This window comes from Cavia porcellus, unplaced genomic scaffold, assembly GCF_034190915.1.
Source record: "Cavia porcellus strain 051 isolate PalLab524CR breed Dunkin Hartley unplaced genomic scaffold, mCavPor4.1 scaffold_4, whole genome shotgun sequence".
Classification (NCBI taxonomy): Eukaryota; Metazoa; Chordata; class Mammalia; order Rodentia; family Caviidae; genus Cavia; species Cavia porcellus.
The window spans coordinates 82,420,442-82,437,457 of NW_026947487.1; the positions used below are offsets into that span (position 1 = coordinate 82,420,442).

General features: G+C 37.7%; 1 protein-coding gene across 1 annotated transcript in view; it reads right to left on the reverse strand.

The window, feature by feature from the left end:
* Positions 1 to 14,413: 14,413 nt before the first annotated feature.
* The window catches only part of LOC100731027 (liver carboxylesterase 1-like), a 46,210-nt gene continuing 43,607 nt past the window's right edge, over positions 14,414 to 17,016 (reverse strand). Inside the window, exons 13-14 of the mRNA XM_063247331.1 lie at positions 16,902 to 16,974; positions 14,414 to 16,600 (exon numbers count right to left, since the gene is read on the reverse strand). Coding sequence (XP_063103401.1) covers positions 16,417 to 16,600; positions 16,902 to 16,974 — 257 coding nt within the window. The 3' untranslated portion in view covers positions 14,414 to 16,416. The remainder of the gene's footprint in view (positions 16,601 to 16,901; positions 16,975 to 17,016) is intronic.

A 17,016-nucleotide genomic window follows, 5' to 3' on the forward strand; every position in this document is an offset into this window, starting at 1 on the left:
CCCCAAGACTTTGCCGTACTTGGTGTCTACCACAGGTGGTGAGGATGGGTGCTCAGCTGGACATAGAGACAAAAAGTGGGCGCATCAAAAAGATGAGGTTAGCACTTAATTCTATTTTTGGTTTTTACCAGTTCCCTCACATACAAGCTTAAATAAGTCACCCAAATCCACCAGGACTCAGTTTCTTCTCAAGTAATAGGCTAATAAGAAAAATTGTCATTCCTAACTCAAAAGGCTGCACAGAGGACAAAATTGGAACAGGTAATTAAAAAATACCCTGGCAATCATCTCTACACAATGGAGAGCTACTGGGAATGAATAGAACATTCAGTTCTTGCCTTAGAAGCAAATATCCATTTTAATTCTGGTGCTCCACTGCATGCTGATGAGAGGAGGCACAAGAGATGGCCTCTTTTCTCAAGAAAGCTATTATGGATTAAGAACTGGTGGTCAGCAACGCAAATGGATTACATCAGCATGACACTGAGCAAAGATTCTCCACCTGAGGAAAGTTGCCATCATAAATAGGTGGAGAAGGAGAAGGAGAAGGAGAGTGTTAATGCATTAATGGGTTATTGCATTGAGGCATTGTGGGTTCTCCTACAAGTTGCTGTTTGAGCCCTTGGTTCTCCTGGAGAAGCTTTGGTCTTCACATCAAGCATTGCTTCCTGGCTCCAGAGAGGAAGATGTGTGCTGCTTGTTCTCCAGGATGAACTCATCACACTGGCTTCCAGGCATGTACCTGACTGTGCTTGTTGTCGGAGAACCTTGGGGCCTCTCTGTTGCTGAGGACGGCTGTTGTGCCTTTCAGGACAGCCCTGATCTTTGTTGTGAGTGTGACTTCTCGGCTCCAGCACAGAACTCTCATCCCACCCCACCATTCGCCCTGCTGGCATGGACTTTCTAGCTTCCACTGCTGACCTTTGGGCCTTCCTAGCACGGATCCATAACAGAGACTGACATGAGTCCTTCATGTGGGCTCTGGACCTCCAGTTGAACTCTTGGGAGGCTTTGTCATGAGTTCTAGGTTTTCATCTGGACTAATGTGGGACATTGCTGTGGGATTTAGGTCCTTGACTAAATATTTTATGTGTTCGGTGTTGCAGATAGATTTCCTGCATTTTCTTGTGTTAACTCCTGGTGACCATTATAAAAATAATACTATAAACTCCATATCCTGATTCTAATTGTTCTCTGTGTACAGCCCCTGACTACAACAAAAGCTAAGTCATAAGGACAGGTTTCCACAGACAAACTAAATACTGGGAGCAAAGATTGTATCCTTGCAGAATTATCAGAAACTTGCTATAGCAGTTGGAATAAGCAGTGAGGCATTTACTGGTACTGAGGATCTGTGATTTACAGCCAAGGACTAGTGGATACCACAATACAGAATGAGAAAATGTAAAAAGCAGTGGAGAAAATGTTTAGATCCTCACAGACAGCAACATATAGGGCCTGGTTGGGAAGCAGCAAGCAGCGCATAAATATCCCTGGATGACGTCTGTGAGGAGTGGAAGATAATCATGGAATGAGCAGATGTGTGTCAGTAAAAGCCTTCATATACAGGCTAAATAACTGGGTTTTACCTAGTAGACAACTGAGCAGCAGGAACAGTTCTAATCTAAGGACACAATAAACTTCTATAATCTTTCTCTGGTGTCCTGAGCAGGTCTTTCTATAAGGGACAGAAATGGGACATTTTATTAAGGGAAAATTTCTTGCTTCCATCTTTTGTTCTTGTTTCTAAGTATAACCAAACTCATCAGGATGTACTTCTTGGGAATCAAGTATATCGACGTATTCATAGGCAGTGTCATTGCAGGGTTCTTTATTTCATTTGTGCTTCCCAAGGTTTCTGCATCACACATAGAGCTCCTTTAATAATTAGGAGAAAAATGTTAGGACAGAAAGGGAGGAGTGCAGAAGGAATAGTGAAGAAGGATTTGGTCCTTTACAGGATATGTGTTCTTCAAAGAAAAAGGCAGAGAAAGAATAATAGTTTTATGATGCAGGTGTGCCATGTGCTTCAAAGAGGTGAAAGAGGCTAAAGCAGGAATTTCTAGATGTGATCTGTATTACCTCAGTGATAACATGCAGCTACATAAAGAGCACAGAAGCAAGATTTTTCTATTGTGAAAATATAGATGCCTTGGAAAGCTTAAATAATAAGGAAACTAATATTAGTCACCATTTAGTCATAAACGTTGTGAACAATTTGTGACACACATACATGCTTGTTCTCTAAGGTTGATTCCCCCAAAAATTCTCAAGATTAGCATGAATATGGTCATGTTACAGATGGGGAAGTATAAAATTGTACACAGTTTATGTGAACTTCCTAAAGATGTAAATGAATGGCATTGGCAGTGTAATGAACAGTAACAAATAATTTCAACTGTAGATATTTTATCTGCTCTTTCCTCTGTTCCAGTCCTTTCACAGCATTACCTAGCTGGAGAAAAGATAAAATCCCATTGATGTCTGGTATCTCAGGATGGGGATATTTGAGTACTGTTCCATTTCAAGAGCCAGTGAGGCTAGGGAATGATTTTCCACATTATGTGTGGAGAGTACATGTCCCCTGGGTCGCAATTTCTGTGTTCATCAAATGGTACAAATGTAGCCACACTCCCTCACTATGTACCTGGATTAACCAAGAATATATTTTCTGTTCTTGTCTCTTTTATTTAAGCTATTCATCATCCAATGGATCAGGAGGTTGCAGACCTGATCACTCTATGATAAAGAACCATCGAAAAAGCTTAGAAGTAACAATCCATTTCATCCATTCTATAAACCCTGAATGTAGTATCTAAGCACAACCTTACATTAAAATTCAATGGAAAAAATGGTTGAGCCATGCACAATGAATTTAGCTATCTTATTTCAGGACACAGAGCTCATGAATAGTAAGCCTCTTTAATGAGACAATCATATCTGGATTAAGAATGAAAATTGAGCTCTCAACACAATCTGTGAGACACAAAATTATTTCATTGCACTTCTGCACTAGCTGTGTGCACTAGAAGCTTAGAGTGCTTTTCCTCCTGTGTGTCTCTCTATGTCCAGAACAAACTGGGTAGCCTGAGTGCTGCAAGCCAATGGTCAGAGTGAGGGCTCCTCATGAATGGACCTGTCATGCCCTGTCTTATAACATGTCCACCCACATCTTCTCAAACCTTGTGCCACATGATCCAAGATGTTTTATTTTAAAAGTACTCATCCCATGCTCTGTAAGTAATGAAGAATGTCAAAATCAGTCCGTAGAGTCTCATCATGGAAGGACAACAGATTGGGAGCTAAGGAGCTCTCTGTCGTGACTCATGGAGATACACACAGCCTTGCCCAGCACGGATTATGTTCCTGTGAATCTCACACAGCCAGCCTATTTGTAGAATCCAGAATAATAGAAAAGTATTTCTTCTTTTGAAAGCTCTCTGGAAGCTTTCCTTGGTATTTGCATAGTCCACCCATCCAGAGTTTGCCTTATTTTATCTTAACCGTGCCCATAAAAAGTTTAGCTAATCTTTTACTTGAATAATATGGACTGTACTCTTAGGTTACAGATTGCCACAATCTAGTCCAACACCTTCTTGCATAAGGGTTTCCTCCTAGTATGACTCACACCACAGTGCACTGTGAGCCTCTCAAAATGTGCACCACCAGAAAATAAAAGGCAGCAGTGGAAGATGACTTATGGGTAATGGGAAACTTTGGTCAGAGGTCCACAGAAACAACTTGAAAATTATTACAACATCTCATAGTCCCAGAGGTATTCAGTTGGAGATTAGAAAATATTTCTTAACTTCACTGGTCATCTTTGGAAAAAATCTTAAATTTTATTTAGTGCCTTTTCCAAAGCATAACTTAGCTTTGCAGCATCTCTGCTTAAGGTTTTAGCCTTGAATTTCATCTTTGGCATCTGATCACCCATTCATTGATATATTTACTCACTTCAGTATTTGGTCCTTCCTCTCAAGATGTTCTCCATGTAGTTGACAAGAGTAGGAGGTGAGAGGAGGAAACACTGCAAGGTGAGAGCACCAAGGAATGGACATGAAGAGTACTCTGGATGCAACTGGGAAAGTCTTCTTTATCAACTTCCAGAATACAAAGAAGATGCCTGAATTGTCACTCATAGAATCATCAAATGCACTGTGATGAAAAATTAAAATGTTCTTTTGTAGAGTTGGCTAAGCAAATATTATGCATTTATTTAAAGTGCTCAGGTAGGTCAGCAAGCTTCAGACCAACTGAAACCAACAAAGAAGGAAACTGGGCCTCCTATATATGCCTGTATGAAAGGAACAAAAATTATGAGAAGAAGAGGCAACAAGAAAGGGTCCTCAGTCCCCAATCCTGAAACACTGATCCAGGAAAGGTAAATGCACAGGAGAATGAGGACAGCAAACATGCAATATCAGACACGGCACCCATAGACATAAAGCGATATCTTTGGGACCTCATAAACGAGTTCAAAAGTGAAGTATTTAACCAAGTAAAGCAAGATATAAATGGAATAATTAAAGAAATGCTAAGTACATCCCAAGAAAAAACAGATGGAAGAGTGGAAGAACAAAAAAAAAAGGGGAGAATTGTTTGATGGAGAAAATAGAGAAAACATAGAATACATGAAGCAGTTTCAAGGAGATTATCAGGAAATTAAAAACTCTATGGAAACATGACAAAACTGCTTGAAAGAAACTAAGGATAGATTATCCGAACTGGAGGACAGGTTTGCAATGTGGGAACATGAAAGGAAAAATTTCTTGAAAATAACAAAGAAACAAGCAGCAACAATACAAAGGCTAGAAGACAATAAGAGGATCTATGACTTAAGAATGAAGAATGTGAATGAAGAAGCAGGGGTACATACAAATGAACTGCAAAGGCTATTCACAGAAACAATTAAGGAAAACTTCCCAAACATAGGAAAAGGAAAAGATACTCAGATGTATGAGGCATACAGAACTCCAGCCACCTACAATCAAAACAGAACTACACCCAGGCATATAATCATCAAGATCCCAGAAATCCAGTATGAGGACAGAATATTAAAAGCTGTCAGAGATAAGAAGCAGATCACTTACAAGGGAAAACCCATCAGAATTATGGCAGACTTCTCGACACACACCATCAAATTGAGAAGAGCGTGGGTGAAATAATCCAAGCCTTAAAAGTAAATAACCTCCAGCCCAGATTGATGTATCCTGCACAATTGTCCCTAGAAATTAATGAAGAAACAAGATAAAGAGGAACTGGGGGAATTTGCAACCACCAATCCAACTTTACAGAGAATTCTACAGGACATTCTAAAGAGGAGGAAAGCACCAGGATTTCAGGAACAGTGGCAGAGAGATCCCCATGAATGGAATAAAAAGCAAAATGAAGAAGACAAACCGATAACTAATGACAGAAAAAGTGCACATCAAAAATGAGGCAAAGAAGGTTGGATATAATTTCTAATATAGATGGCCTAAATACACTAACTTAAGGGAAAAAAGATAGACTCTCAGGCAGAGTGGATCAAGAGATGGGGTCCACTGACAGGCTTTTTATAGGAAATATAATTAGCCTGAAGAAGGGTATATGGATCAAAATTAAATATGAGAAAACGGAATTCAATGTGATAGGGAATCAGAGAGTAATAGGGGTAACTGGACCAGTATTTATGGGTAAGTTGAGAAGACAGGCTTTAATAAGTGAAGAAATATAACTAGAAATCAAGTCCAGGAGTGAGAAAGTTTGAAAACATTTAGGTAAATAGCAGCTTGCCCCTCAATATAAAACCGAGAGTGTTGGGGAGATCCAAAAATACACAGTACACCTTGAGAGAGTGAAAGGGGAGGAATAATCTTTAAAAAGACAGCAAAAGATATGCTAATAGTGTATCAGGAATTAAAACCCTTATTAGTTGCACTACTCTGCTTGGATGGAACTTGTTCCATCCCAGTTTGTATACAAGCACTGGATCTGAGGGCACAGACAGCTGTCCCGAAGATATCAGGATATAGCACATTGGTCATCTTTAATTTCCTATTAACTCATTCCGGATCCCTGTATGACTTATACTGTTGTATCATGACTGATCTTAGTTAAATCTGACTTGTTTGATTGTTGCTTATTATTGACAGATTTTATTCAAAACTGTTAGGTTGCTGGTATCAAGTTGAGGAGTATAGACAACTATACTGAAAATGACAATGATTCACTATGATATCCAATCTAATTTGATTACTACTTGTTTTTGTAGATCTACACTATCTACAAAGTTGTATTTCTATTAATTCTGTTATATACTGATATATTCAATTATACTTTATCTGATGATATAGCCAATTCTGTTGAAGATAACAAGAGACAGCACAGTGATCATGGTAGAACTCCTTATACAGCAGTTTTATATGTCTTTTTAGTTTTGTGTGTCTATAGGAATATGTTTTGTTCTGTTTTGCTTTGTTCAGTTTCTCCCTCTAATATAGAAAGGATAGAAATACATGTTAAGACTCATGCTTGCATAAAATCTATAAACAGTTTATGAGAACTGATCTTATGACACATGGTGAAATGAACGAACACTTTGAAGGAAAAAAAGGGCCATTGTAGTACCCAGTGCTGATTCCGTAGTGTTATGATGTGAAATCCAGAATGATTTTAATCTATTAAGTTTTGTTCAGTCTCAACATAAATGAAGATATGGATAAATGCGTACATGTCAGAGTGTATATTACTTAGTTTATTTGAATAGTTGAACAGAACTGTTTGCAGTCTCCCTGGTTGAATTCCCATTTATATTTTCCACTTTTGTATCTTGAACAACTATTTGTGGGGGGATAATATGTATACATCAACTAGTGATTTATTACTGTTTATTTCTTTTCTTTGAAAGTATGTACTATTTCTGCCCATTTTCTGTTTTGTCTTGTCTTTCTTTAAATAAAATTTAAAAAATTAAGTGCTCAGGTAGGGCTGGGGATTTATCTCAGCAGCATAAGTGCCTGCCTTGGAAGTGCACAGTTGTGAGTTCGCTCCTCAGTACCGATAATAAATACATAAATAATCAAAATTTAAAGCGCTGAGGTGGATAAAACACATTCATGATCTACTGTGAAGGGTAAAACACATGGTAAAAACTCTTATGGCTACTTGGAGAGACAGTTTATCATTAAAGAAAGTGCTCTCAGGTGAAGCAATGTTTCTAGTGTTGTTAGGTGTATAACTAAGACAAACAAAAACATTTGACATTAAGAAATGTGTACATGGACATTTGTGTTATTCATAATGGTTAAAAACTGTAAAGAATTCAATTATCCAGCACTATAAATGAACATTAAACCACATCTGTGTCTGCAGTGGAATTAATTCTATTAGGCCATATTATGCTTCTGTATCAGTGAAACTGGAAAACCTTGTGCTAAATGAAAGAAGCCAGGCACAGAAGACTATAGAATACATGGTTCCATGTTCACAATACTTTCAGAATATAAAATCAAGAGAGACAATAAATAACTCTATGCCCACTAGGAGCTACAAATGGGTCTATTGGTAAAGGCCATGGAAATGACTGCTTATAGGCACAAAGTTTCTTTCTTGGGTGATAAAAATGTTCTAGGATTAGACAGTGGTGATGTCTGAGATCTTTTCTGAATAAACTATAAAAGTCTGAATGTTAAATTTTAAAAGGTAAATTTTTCACCTTTTTTTTTTTATACCAAGGATCGAACCCATGACCTAGTGCTTAACTGGCAGGAACTTATGCCACTGACCTAAGTAAACTTTTTATATGGAAATGACAAAATATCATTTATTAAAAATAGTAAATGATTTATAATTGAAGTGTTTTTAAGCAAGTGCGCATACATTCCCATTTTAGTAATAAAATCATTCTTTCTCAATAGAAAAAGTTCTAGAGGATTCAAATTTAATTAGTACTGCAACAGACATTTCTAATTATATTTTGATTTTCCTTATATGCAGTGTGCCTTTACCTTTCATACATTCACCTGATAATTATTTATTGAGAGCTTACTGTGCTGCAAAAACTCTGCAGAATATTCTGTGTGCAGGACCTAATAGTCAGGACAATCCGAGGAGATAAATACTACTGGTCCCTGAGACTTGCTGTGGTAAGAACAAGAGCTGAGGCCTGGATCAAACCTGTGTGATGCTGCAGCCCATATCAATCCATAACCATTCTGCTTCAGGGTCAACTCCTTTTGACAGACTAATGTGGTTAGGGTGCTAAGTACATTTGACTGACCTTTGAAAGATGTGTTGTGGCCTTCCTCCACTAAGATTCTTTCTTCATTCCTTAAATGTCTACTCCTTCCTGAGGATGCCTCCTGAACTCTCCAGGAAACATGAGTGCCAGTCATTAACTAGTCCTATTAAGAGGAGCACATGTGGTTGGAGACAGGAGCATAGGGTCCTTGGGAGAAGCAGTGGCTTGGTGGCAGAAGCACTTACAGACCACTCAAACTTTAGATTCTCATTCCCAGAGTATAGACTTCTTTTTGCAAAGAGATCCCTAAGCATCTATCTAGGGTCATGAGGTTAGTTATTGCCAATAGATGGGCCACATATGTCAATTGTTTCAAGGCCAGCACAGTGAGGAGACAGATGTGACTTTTCCTGAAATTTTAGGCATCGATTCTGAGACCCTGAAGAGATACAGAAGTTATAAGGGGGCAGACGTCTGAATCCCACATCTGTACTTGGACCAAAGCTGCTCTCTGATCTACAAAATGATTTTAAACATTAACTTAGCAATAACTATATTACTGTTATGCTTGAACTATTACATAATTTGCATAGCCAACCTTGAGAATACAGGAGATTTGCAAAAATGTAGTCATTTACCTAATAGACTTTGTCAATTTTGTTCCTATTCTTTCCCCTCAGCAAGTATATATGCATAGTATACAGAAATCCTCATACAGAATTTAGAGCCAGAATTATATAGAAGTGGTTCAGCTTCTCCATAGGATTTACAACCCCAGAGCTGTGATGTCTTCCAACAGCCAGTAATTCTTCTTTACAGGAAGCATTTCTTTGAACTGAAGAATAGCCATGATAAATCACAAGCTGGAACTTCAGGGATTTCACAATCTTTTCATCCACTAGAGCATCTCTCAATCAAGGAATGAATGAAGAGCCAAAGGCAAAACTCTGGTGCTTTGAATAAGTAAGTTGTGAAGATGCTAGAAGAAAGATACTGCCATAGATCTCCCATAGACTAATCAGTGTGTCTTTACCCAGTCAAAATGCTGGCTTGTGGAGAAGGTGTTTGTGAAAGTATTTCATCTCCCTCACCTATGCCATGAATCAACTGAAGCACACATCCTTTCCCCAGTTTTCTCCGCATATTAAGCTCTTGTCCTTCATATTGCAAACTGTGGAATATATTCCTGATAAGCTACACTTCCTTCTAAACTGCAAATTCCTTACTCCCATCATTGTCTCCTGCATCTCCTAGAATATATTTGTTGCTGTTGAATCTTGGTCTTGGTCTCCTTCATGAGATTCTGAATGTAAGGCAAGAGATCCTCAATTCCTCAGTCAAAAAATTAATATACTACATAAAGGTTATATTGTGTTCAAATCTATCTACTAGTACCTAAGAATATTAATATACTGGGAAATAAGTTTTTAAAACTCTTTCCACCCAAACAAAGCCATTGACATATGTTTTTATAAGAGGAGTAAATTTGGGCATGCAGAGACTCACTAGGGGATGTTTGAAAAAAGAGCACATTGCATATGAAGGCTAAAACAGGACAGCCTTTTGCAAGCCAAGAAAGAAGACCTCAGAGATAAGCAACTCTGATGGCACCTTCAAATAGACTTTCACTTCCTAGAAGTATGAGAACATTTTTCCTGTCATTTAAGCCACATCGTCTGTGATACATTGACAAAGCAGTAAAAATAAATGAAGAAATATAGTGAACTCAATGCTTTTCCTTTCACTCAGTAAAATCCAAAGCCTAGAGATAACTGGTGTTTTCTAAGATCACATAGCAACCTCACTTCAAAGTCAGGACAAGATTTTGAATCTTTAGGCTTTTATTGCTTGATCTTTTGTTTAGTATCTAAACAAAAAGTGCGATAACCATTAGTCTTATATTTAAGTGAAATGTCTTTATTTCTTTCTAAAATTATGTTCTCAGTTCATTGACTTGGAATGAGAGACTAAGGACTGAAGTTTTATAAATAGCCACAGGCAGAGGCAGGTTCCTAGAAAGGAGTAATCTGTCTCTCATAGTCCATAATAAGCTTGTTCTTTTCCAGATCAGACTATTATTGACCAAGAAGCAATTAACAGCACAAACCATAAACCATATGACAATGCATAGGAGCTCATGCAGTTTTACCCCACATTGCAATGTGAAAAAGCATGATGTGGAAACCATATATCTATTCAAGGTCTTTAAAGAAAAACTAAAATTGCTATGTGTGTATCATACTTGGATTTCTAGCACTTGGGATGTTGAGGTAAGAAGACTGCATGAAATGGAGACCAGGCTGGGCTACATGGTGAGTTCTAGGCCAGCCTGGACTGCATAGTAAGACGTCGTTAGAAAAAGAAAAAAGCAAGAAAGAGAGAGAGAAAGAAAGAAAGCAAGTAAGACTAAAAGCAAAATTATGAAGATTACATGAAATATTTTGAGACAACAATCCCTGGCCAAAAGGATTAGAAGAGGGTTTCCCAGGGTCACTGGCAAAGGGAGCAGCAGTCCAAGCCTGAAGACACAGCAGCGTCCTCACAGCAATTTTTTAAAGTATGTGGTGGCATTTCTGGAGGTGGTAATTTTGGCAGTCTTTTGTAATAACCTTTGCTATCTTTCACCTGTCATGAAAGCCCCTCCTTCATAATCTCTTCTCTCAGGAGGGTCAGTCAGGAGAAGCAGCATAATTGGGGTCTAGTCCGGGGTTCATAGTAAATTCAAGGCCACTCTGAAATATATAGTGAGACCTTGTCTCAAAAATAAAAACTAATGACAAGTTTTAGTGTATTTTTCACAAAACTGTTTGTAATAACCTCATAATCTGTAGACATAGATGGAATTATGTCACTCCTCAAATTCCTGTGCTGAAGACTCAGCATCCAGTGTGAATAAATTTGGGAGACAGAATGTTGTACAAGGACAATTAAGGTTGATTTGAACATAAATATCTTAGTCAAATATAACTGATTTAAGATTCTTACAAGAAAAACGACTATAAGAAAATTCCTCTCCTGTATACACACACACACACACACACACACACACACACACACACAGAGCCAAGTGAGGACAAAATAGTGACAAAAGTTGCAAAGCACAAAGAGAGTCCTCATCAGGAGTTAAATCATCCAGTACTCTGGTGTGAAAGCTTTAGTTTCCAGCACTATGCTGAAGTGAATTTGTATGGTTTCTGTCTCCCTACCTGTGGGTTTTGTTATGCTCATCTGACCAGATTCATGCAGTGCCTAAAAGTTCACTGCTGTGAAATAGACAAATGATGGCTCATTTTCACCACAAATGACTTACACACCGATGAGGAGCAAACCGCAACCATGTGCAACACACAGGGGAATCTCACAAACAAGATGTTGAAGTTAGAGACAAGAGCATGTGCTTCAGTTAATATAGATCACTAAGTGGAACAATTTATAAATCCCGCTAAGAGCCAGGTTAATAATTACCATCTTCTGTTCTTTAAATTTTAAATAAAAAGGTATTTATCATGTTGAGTAGATGAGCAGGAAGGCAACCGTGGGCAAAGCATGGTACTGACTCAGGACAGTTTTGGGAAAGCTAATTAATTCTGTTTCTTGACCATGTTTCAAGTATTCAGTTTTCATGAATTAATAAAGGCATAATGTTTATATGTCTATATGTCTATATGCATAATTCTATATTTCTATATGTTCATTACATGCAATTTGAAACATATATTGTCCCAGTCATTAAGACTTTAATATCAAATGAAGGACACAAGATTGATGAAGATATATTTACTATGTATCCTAAATTTATGAAAGAATACAAATTTTATAATGTGCCAATTATTTTAATAAGGACTCAGATGTATTAACAAAAATCCAAATTACATTTATCTGAAACACTCAATGAATAAATACAACTCATATATATAATAAATTTCTATGAGGCAAATGTTAGAACTTCAAATACAATTTTATTAAAAGCACAGTGTAAAGAAATGACTGACACATCATCAATATTATACTGGCATACAGACAGTTGAATGAACAGCTAACCAGATCTTCAATCACATAATTCTTAGTATGATTTGGTTTGAGTGTGGTTTGAATGTGGTTTGAATATGGTTTGAATATGGTTTCAAAAGACCTGTGTGCTGGACGACTGTCCAGCATGGCTTCCCTGCAAGTTGTTGGAAGTGATGACGTGTGCCTACTGTGATGTACTTAAGACATTTGTATCACCATCCTCAGTGGAGATTACTATAGTTATAACAAGACCATGCTACTTCTAGTAAGAATGGTTCTTAGAAAATGAATTGAACCTGGACTTTGCCAGGTCTCTAGTTGCCTGTTTCACCATCTACTCTTTTCTAAACATGCTCTCACCACTGAAATGCAGTCAAGCCCTAACATGCATATGCAGAAGCCAGCACCATAGTCTTGAAATTTTAGAGCTTCTTCTTTATAAAGTACCCAAGTACCTCAGACATGTTGTTATAGTTTCTAAGGGAGAAATGACCGTATTGCCTGTTATACTGCTGAATTTTGCTGGACATCAGGCAATACACAAGGGAAGACAGTTGTGATTCATTCTTACAGAATGTGGGCTACTTTCATCTCTTTTCTTGTAACATTTCACTCAGGTCAAGGTATAAGGACCAGCTTCTCATGTCCACAAGATATGCTACAGTAACATTATCAACATAACACCTGCACATTCCTTGCCATGGTTCCTCAACACCAATTCTTTTTCCTTGCTCAATCCTCAGTCAATTACTGAATTTTAAAACACCTATGAAACATGAAATTCTTCACAAGTGTTTGTATTTGTGTTTGTATTCATCTTGTGTTTGTATTCTGACACAATTTAATGGCAAGTCCATTGTGTGTGTTTACCCACTCCCTGCCTTTCCCTTTCTAGCAAACAATTATGGTATATTCTCATCATAAGTGTCAACAGAGAATAAGAACTATGAATGCATAGGATAGATACTGGGAAAAGGATGTGAGGCTCATCTGAGCCTGAGTCATCTGAAGTCAGCATCCCAGGGACAAGGCCTGAGTCTGAATCCCCTCTCTCCCCACCTCTGTTGGGGCAGGGAGCCTGGGGCAAGGATGAAGGAGGACTGGGACTCAGAACTGGGGAAAAGGTCTCAAGTACCAAGGGCCTCAATAAAGAAAATAAACAGGTAAGACTGGAGGAGGCAATCCTTTGCCCCTTTATCTGAAGCTTTTTAGGAACTTACTCTATAAAGATCAGAAAAGAACAAATGCAGCGATTTTCCTCTTTCTAGGTCATGGAATTGTGACATTCGGGTCATTTTGCCTAAAGTATTATAGAACACTATAAATGATACTGGTTGCTAACTCAACCATTTATTTAGGTTTATGTTTCACTCAACTTCTGCCGTATCTCATAACCAGTAGCCCAGGATCCTTCGGCTACAAAGAAGCCTATTTTCTCTGTTACACTGCTTTGTGTGGTATATTAGGCAAAACACAGGGTACTGTATGTATATTTGATGTACTTTGCCCTTACATTTCATTTTATTGCAATATAATAAACTGGATCAAAATAGTTTGAAGGAAGCGAGGAGTAATTTTAGTTTTTAAAGTAGATTATTTTATAAAGAGAAGGTGATTAGGTATTTTATGCTTTTACAATCAAGGAAATCCTGATATAGCTGAGACATGTAATATGCATTTTGATTGCTAAAGAGTGAGAAGTGATGTGGCTTTTAATGCAAGTGGATTTGCACTGCTAGATTTGGTGGCTCAACATGGAACGCTGAAGCAGAAAGACTGCAACACTGAGTCTTTCTTGGATTACTTAGTAACTTAAAGATAACTTGTCTTAGAATAAAAACTAGATCAGTGAAAAATTATGACAAGAAAGAGAAGAAAATGAAAGAAAGAGAGCGAGAGAGTAAGAGTGAGAGAGAGAGAGAGAGAGAGGAGGGAAAGTGTGAAACAACTTGTGAATCAGTGAAGATAAGACAGAAAAGTGGACACAGAGACGGGGTCTAGAGACAGGGAGAGGGAGACAGAGGAAGATTCATTCTCAAAAAATAAGAAAAGTAATTCAGTGGCTTCTGACTTTTGACTCATTTTATCTTCAATAAATCTGAATGCTCTAAATAATAACAAAAATGAAAGTAGTGATATCCAGAGTTTCTCATCAATTGATGCTTATAAACACAAAGGATAATAAACCAGACTTTATTTTTCATCAAACCATCAACTTGGATATACATACATCACAGACGGTTGCGACTTGGTGTGTGCATCAGAAAGTGTGGAAATGAAAATATAAAAAACCTAGTTGTACTAGTCTCTTTCAACATCTAAGAAGATTTTACTTCAGTTTTACTAGAGAGTGACTTGATCACTATAATTTTAAATAATTTCTCCAAAAATTTTTTCAACATTCATTGTTTTAATAATTTGGGACACAAAGTTTTTTCTTTTTTTCTTAGTATTTGTGGGTGTATCTTTTTAAATACACATTCATCATATTTGCTTATATTTATACTGAATTTTCTCCAAAGTTTACTTTTCAAATCAAGATTGGTGATACTACTTCCCTACCAGAAAAATAAAAAGTTTTGTTCCGCCCAATTCTTATTCTTATAGTCTTTGGTATGGGGGTTACAGCTCTTTCCGAACTGATCCACGTGGCTTCAGAGAGCAAGGAAAGACTGACTGGGGTGCTGCGGTGTTTGAGGAAGGGACCACTGTGAGATTGGGGAGGTTTGCATCTTCCCCCTGCACCAGTGGGAGAAGCACTCGGCTTTCTAATAAGTTTTTCTAGACAAAGGTCAGGAAAGGTCAGAGGAGATCTGAGGTTAAAAGTTTTCCTCAGACAACTATAAAATAAGTACAAATATCTGACTATGATGCAGCACATTGTTGGGCCTTGTCTTTTAAACTCATTCTGATAGTCTTTTTTCATTGATGGGTTTAATCATTTTTTTACAACAGAATCTTTTTATTTTTGTGTTTTTTCTTTGTTTTTTTTCCTATTTCCTTGCATTGATGGTGAAGATTTTAAAGATTCAATATTCCTTTGCCTATTTGGTTACTATGCAGATCTCTTTGAAAAAATCTTTAATGATTATACTTGGTATACAATACTTGACTTCAAATGATCATGTTGCCTATTAAAGCAATGCAATGTCAATTGAGAAATTTTAAATCTTATAACACTGTAATTTAAATTACTATGTTACATATTTTACAGTATTTTCCATAAATGCTCTACGTAATGTTTTAACATTACATAAGCAAATTTAGGTTACTTGGTATGAGTCTGCTTCTACTGAGGAATGCTGTCTGTAGTGTTGGTCTAGCCTCGAGGACATACCTGTTCCATGGTTTATGAGATGCCTGTCTCCACCAACCTGCCCTTCTCTAGGAGTGAAGGATCTTTAAGAATCTTGATACTGAAATCTGTATCAAAACTGAAGGGATAGAATTTTAAATTTTTCCTTTTTCTCTTCCTTTCTTTCCTTTTCTCTTCTCTTGTTTTCACAGCTTTGACTAGGCAAACAGCTTTGACTGCTACTTGCGTGTTTATTTTACAATTTGGTTGCTTAGTAGAAAATGAGCAGAATTCTATGCCTGCACATTATACATAAGATTTCTCCAATCTTAATAACATTCTCCAAACTCTCACTTTCACTTGACAGATGTCCATGGAGAAAAGCTTGTGATGGTAATAAATTTACATTTTGCATTGTGGTTCCCAAGGATTTTGGTTTTCATACTAGTCTCTACTTGGCATTTGTCACTTTCATAAACATTTTAAGAATATTTACATCAAGCGCTTGTAGGAGGAAGCTGCACAGGGCTCACAACTTGTATCTCCTCCAGTGACTGACCTTCCTTTGGATTTCAGGGTAGACATTCACCAAGTGACCATGGCAAAAATGTCTACTCCCCATGGTGCCTCTCATTACTTTGCTCTATATGAGGATGACTGATTCAAGTTCAGCTCAACACAAAGAATTGATTTTATTGTCAAAACTAATATTTATCTTCAAATTCAGGCCATTGCAAAAATGTTACCCATTCCTGGGCTCTGCCTATCATATAGAAAACAATTCTTCACCAACCACAAACTTATGCAAGCTTAGCTTACAAACATCTGCCACAGAATAAAATTGTGTTAACTGTCTCAGGATCCTGAAATTATCAGCATCATAACTTCAAAGTTCTATGTGTTCTTGCTGGTGTGGATTCACCAATGTTTTGTTGGCTAGAACCTCAGTGTAGAAAGCCACTTCTTTGTCTTTCAGTTTGTGGGCAGCCTGGGTGGTGGCACCAATCTGCAGGTATCCTTCCTTTTGGTCATACTCTGGCCAGTAAGGCAGACCCTCCCCATTGGGGTTCCTGGGAACAGAATCAAAGAGAAATTCTTTAGTGCACTCCACTGATGCTCCCGCTTTTTTTTCCCAGAGATGTTCAGCTTTCCACTGTTTCATCTATTCAAGAGACTCATCTACCTCCCGAGATAGGCAAGTTCCCGTCTTCTCAAGCAGCCTGTGCTTTCCAGGGAAGTCTCACTGTCACAGTGCTATGGTCTCAGAGTCTAGTGTTTGATGACTCCAAGTGTAGAACAAACCCTAGGCCAGCAGGTATGCCCAGGCATACACTGCCACCAATTCTTTTCCATTTTTGCCACCAGCCTCACCCAGTCCGAGCAAAGTTGGCCCAGAATTTCATCACCATCTTGCTGAGGTTGATCTCTTCTTCTGAGGCACCCTCTGTGCAGAAGAAGGAAAAATCAACAAATAAAAAACCTTTTA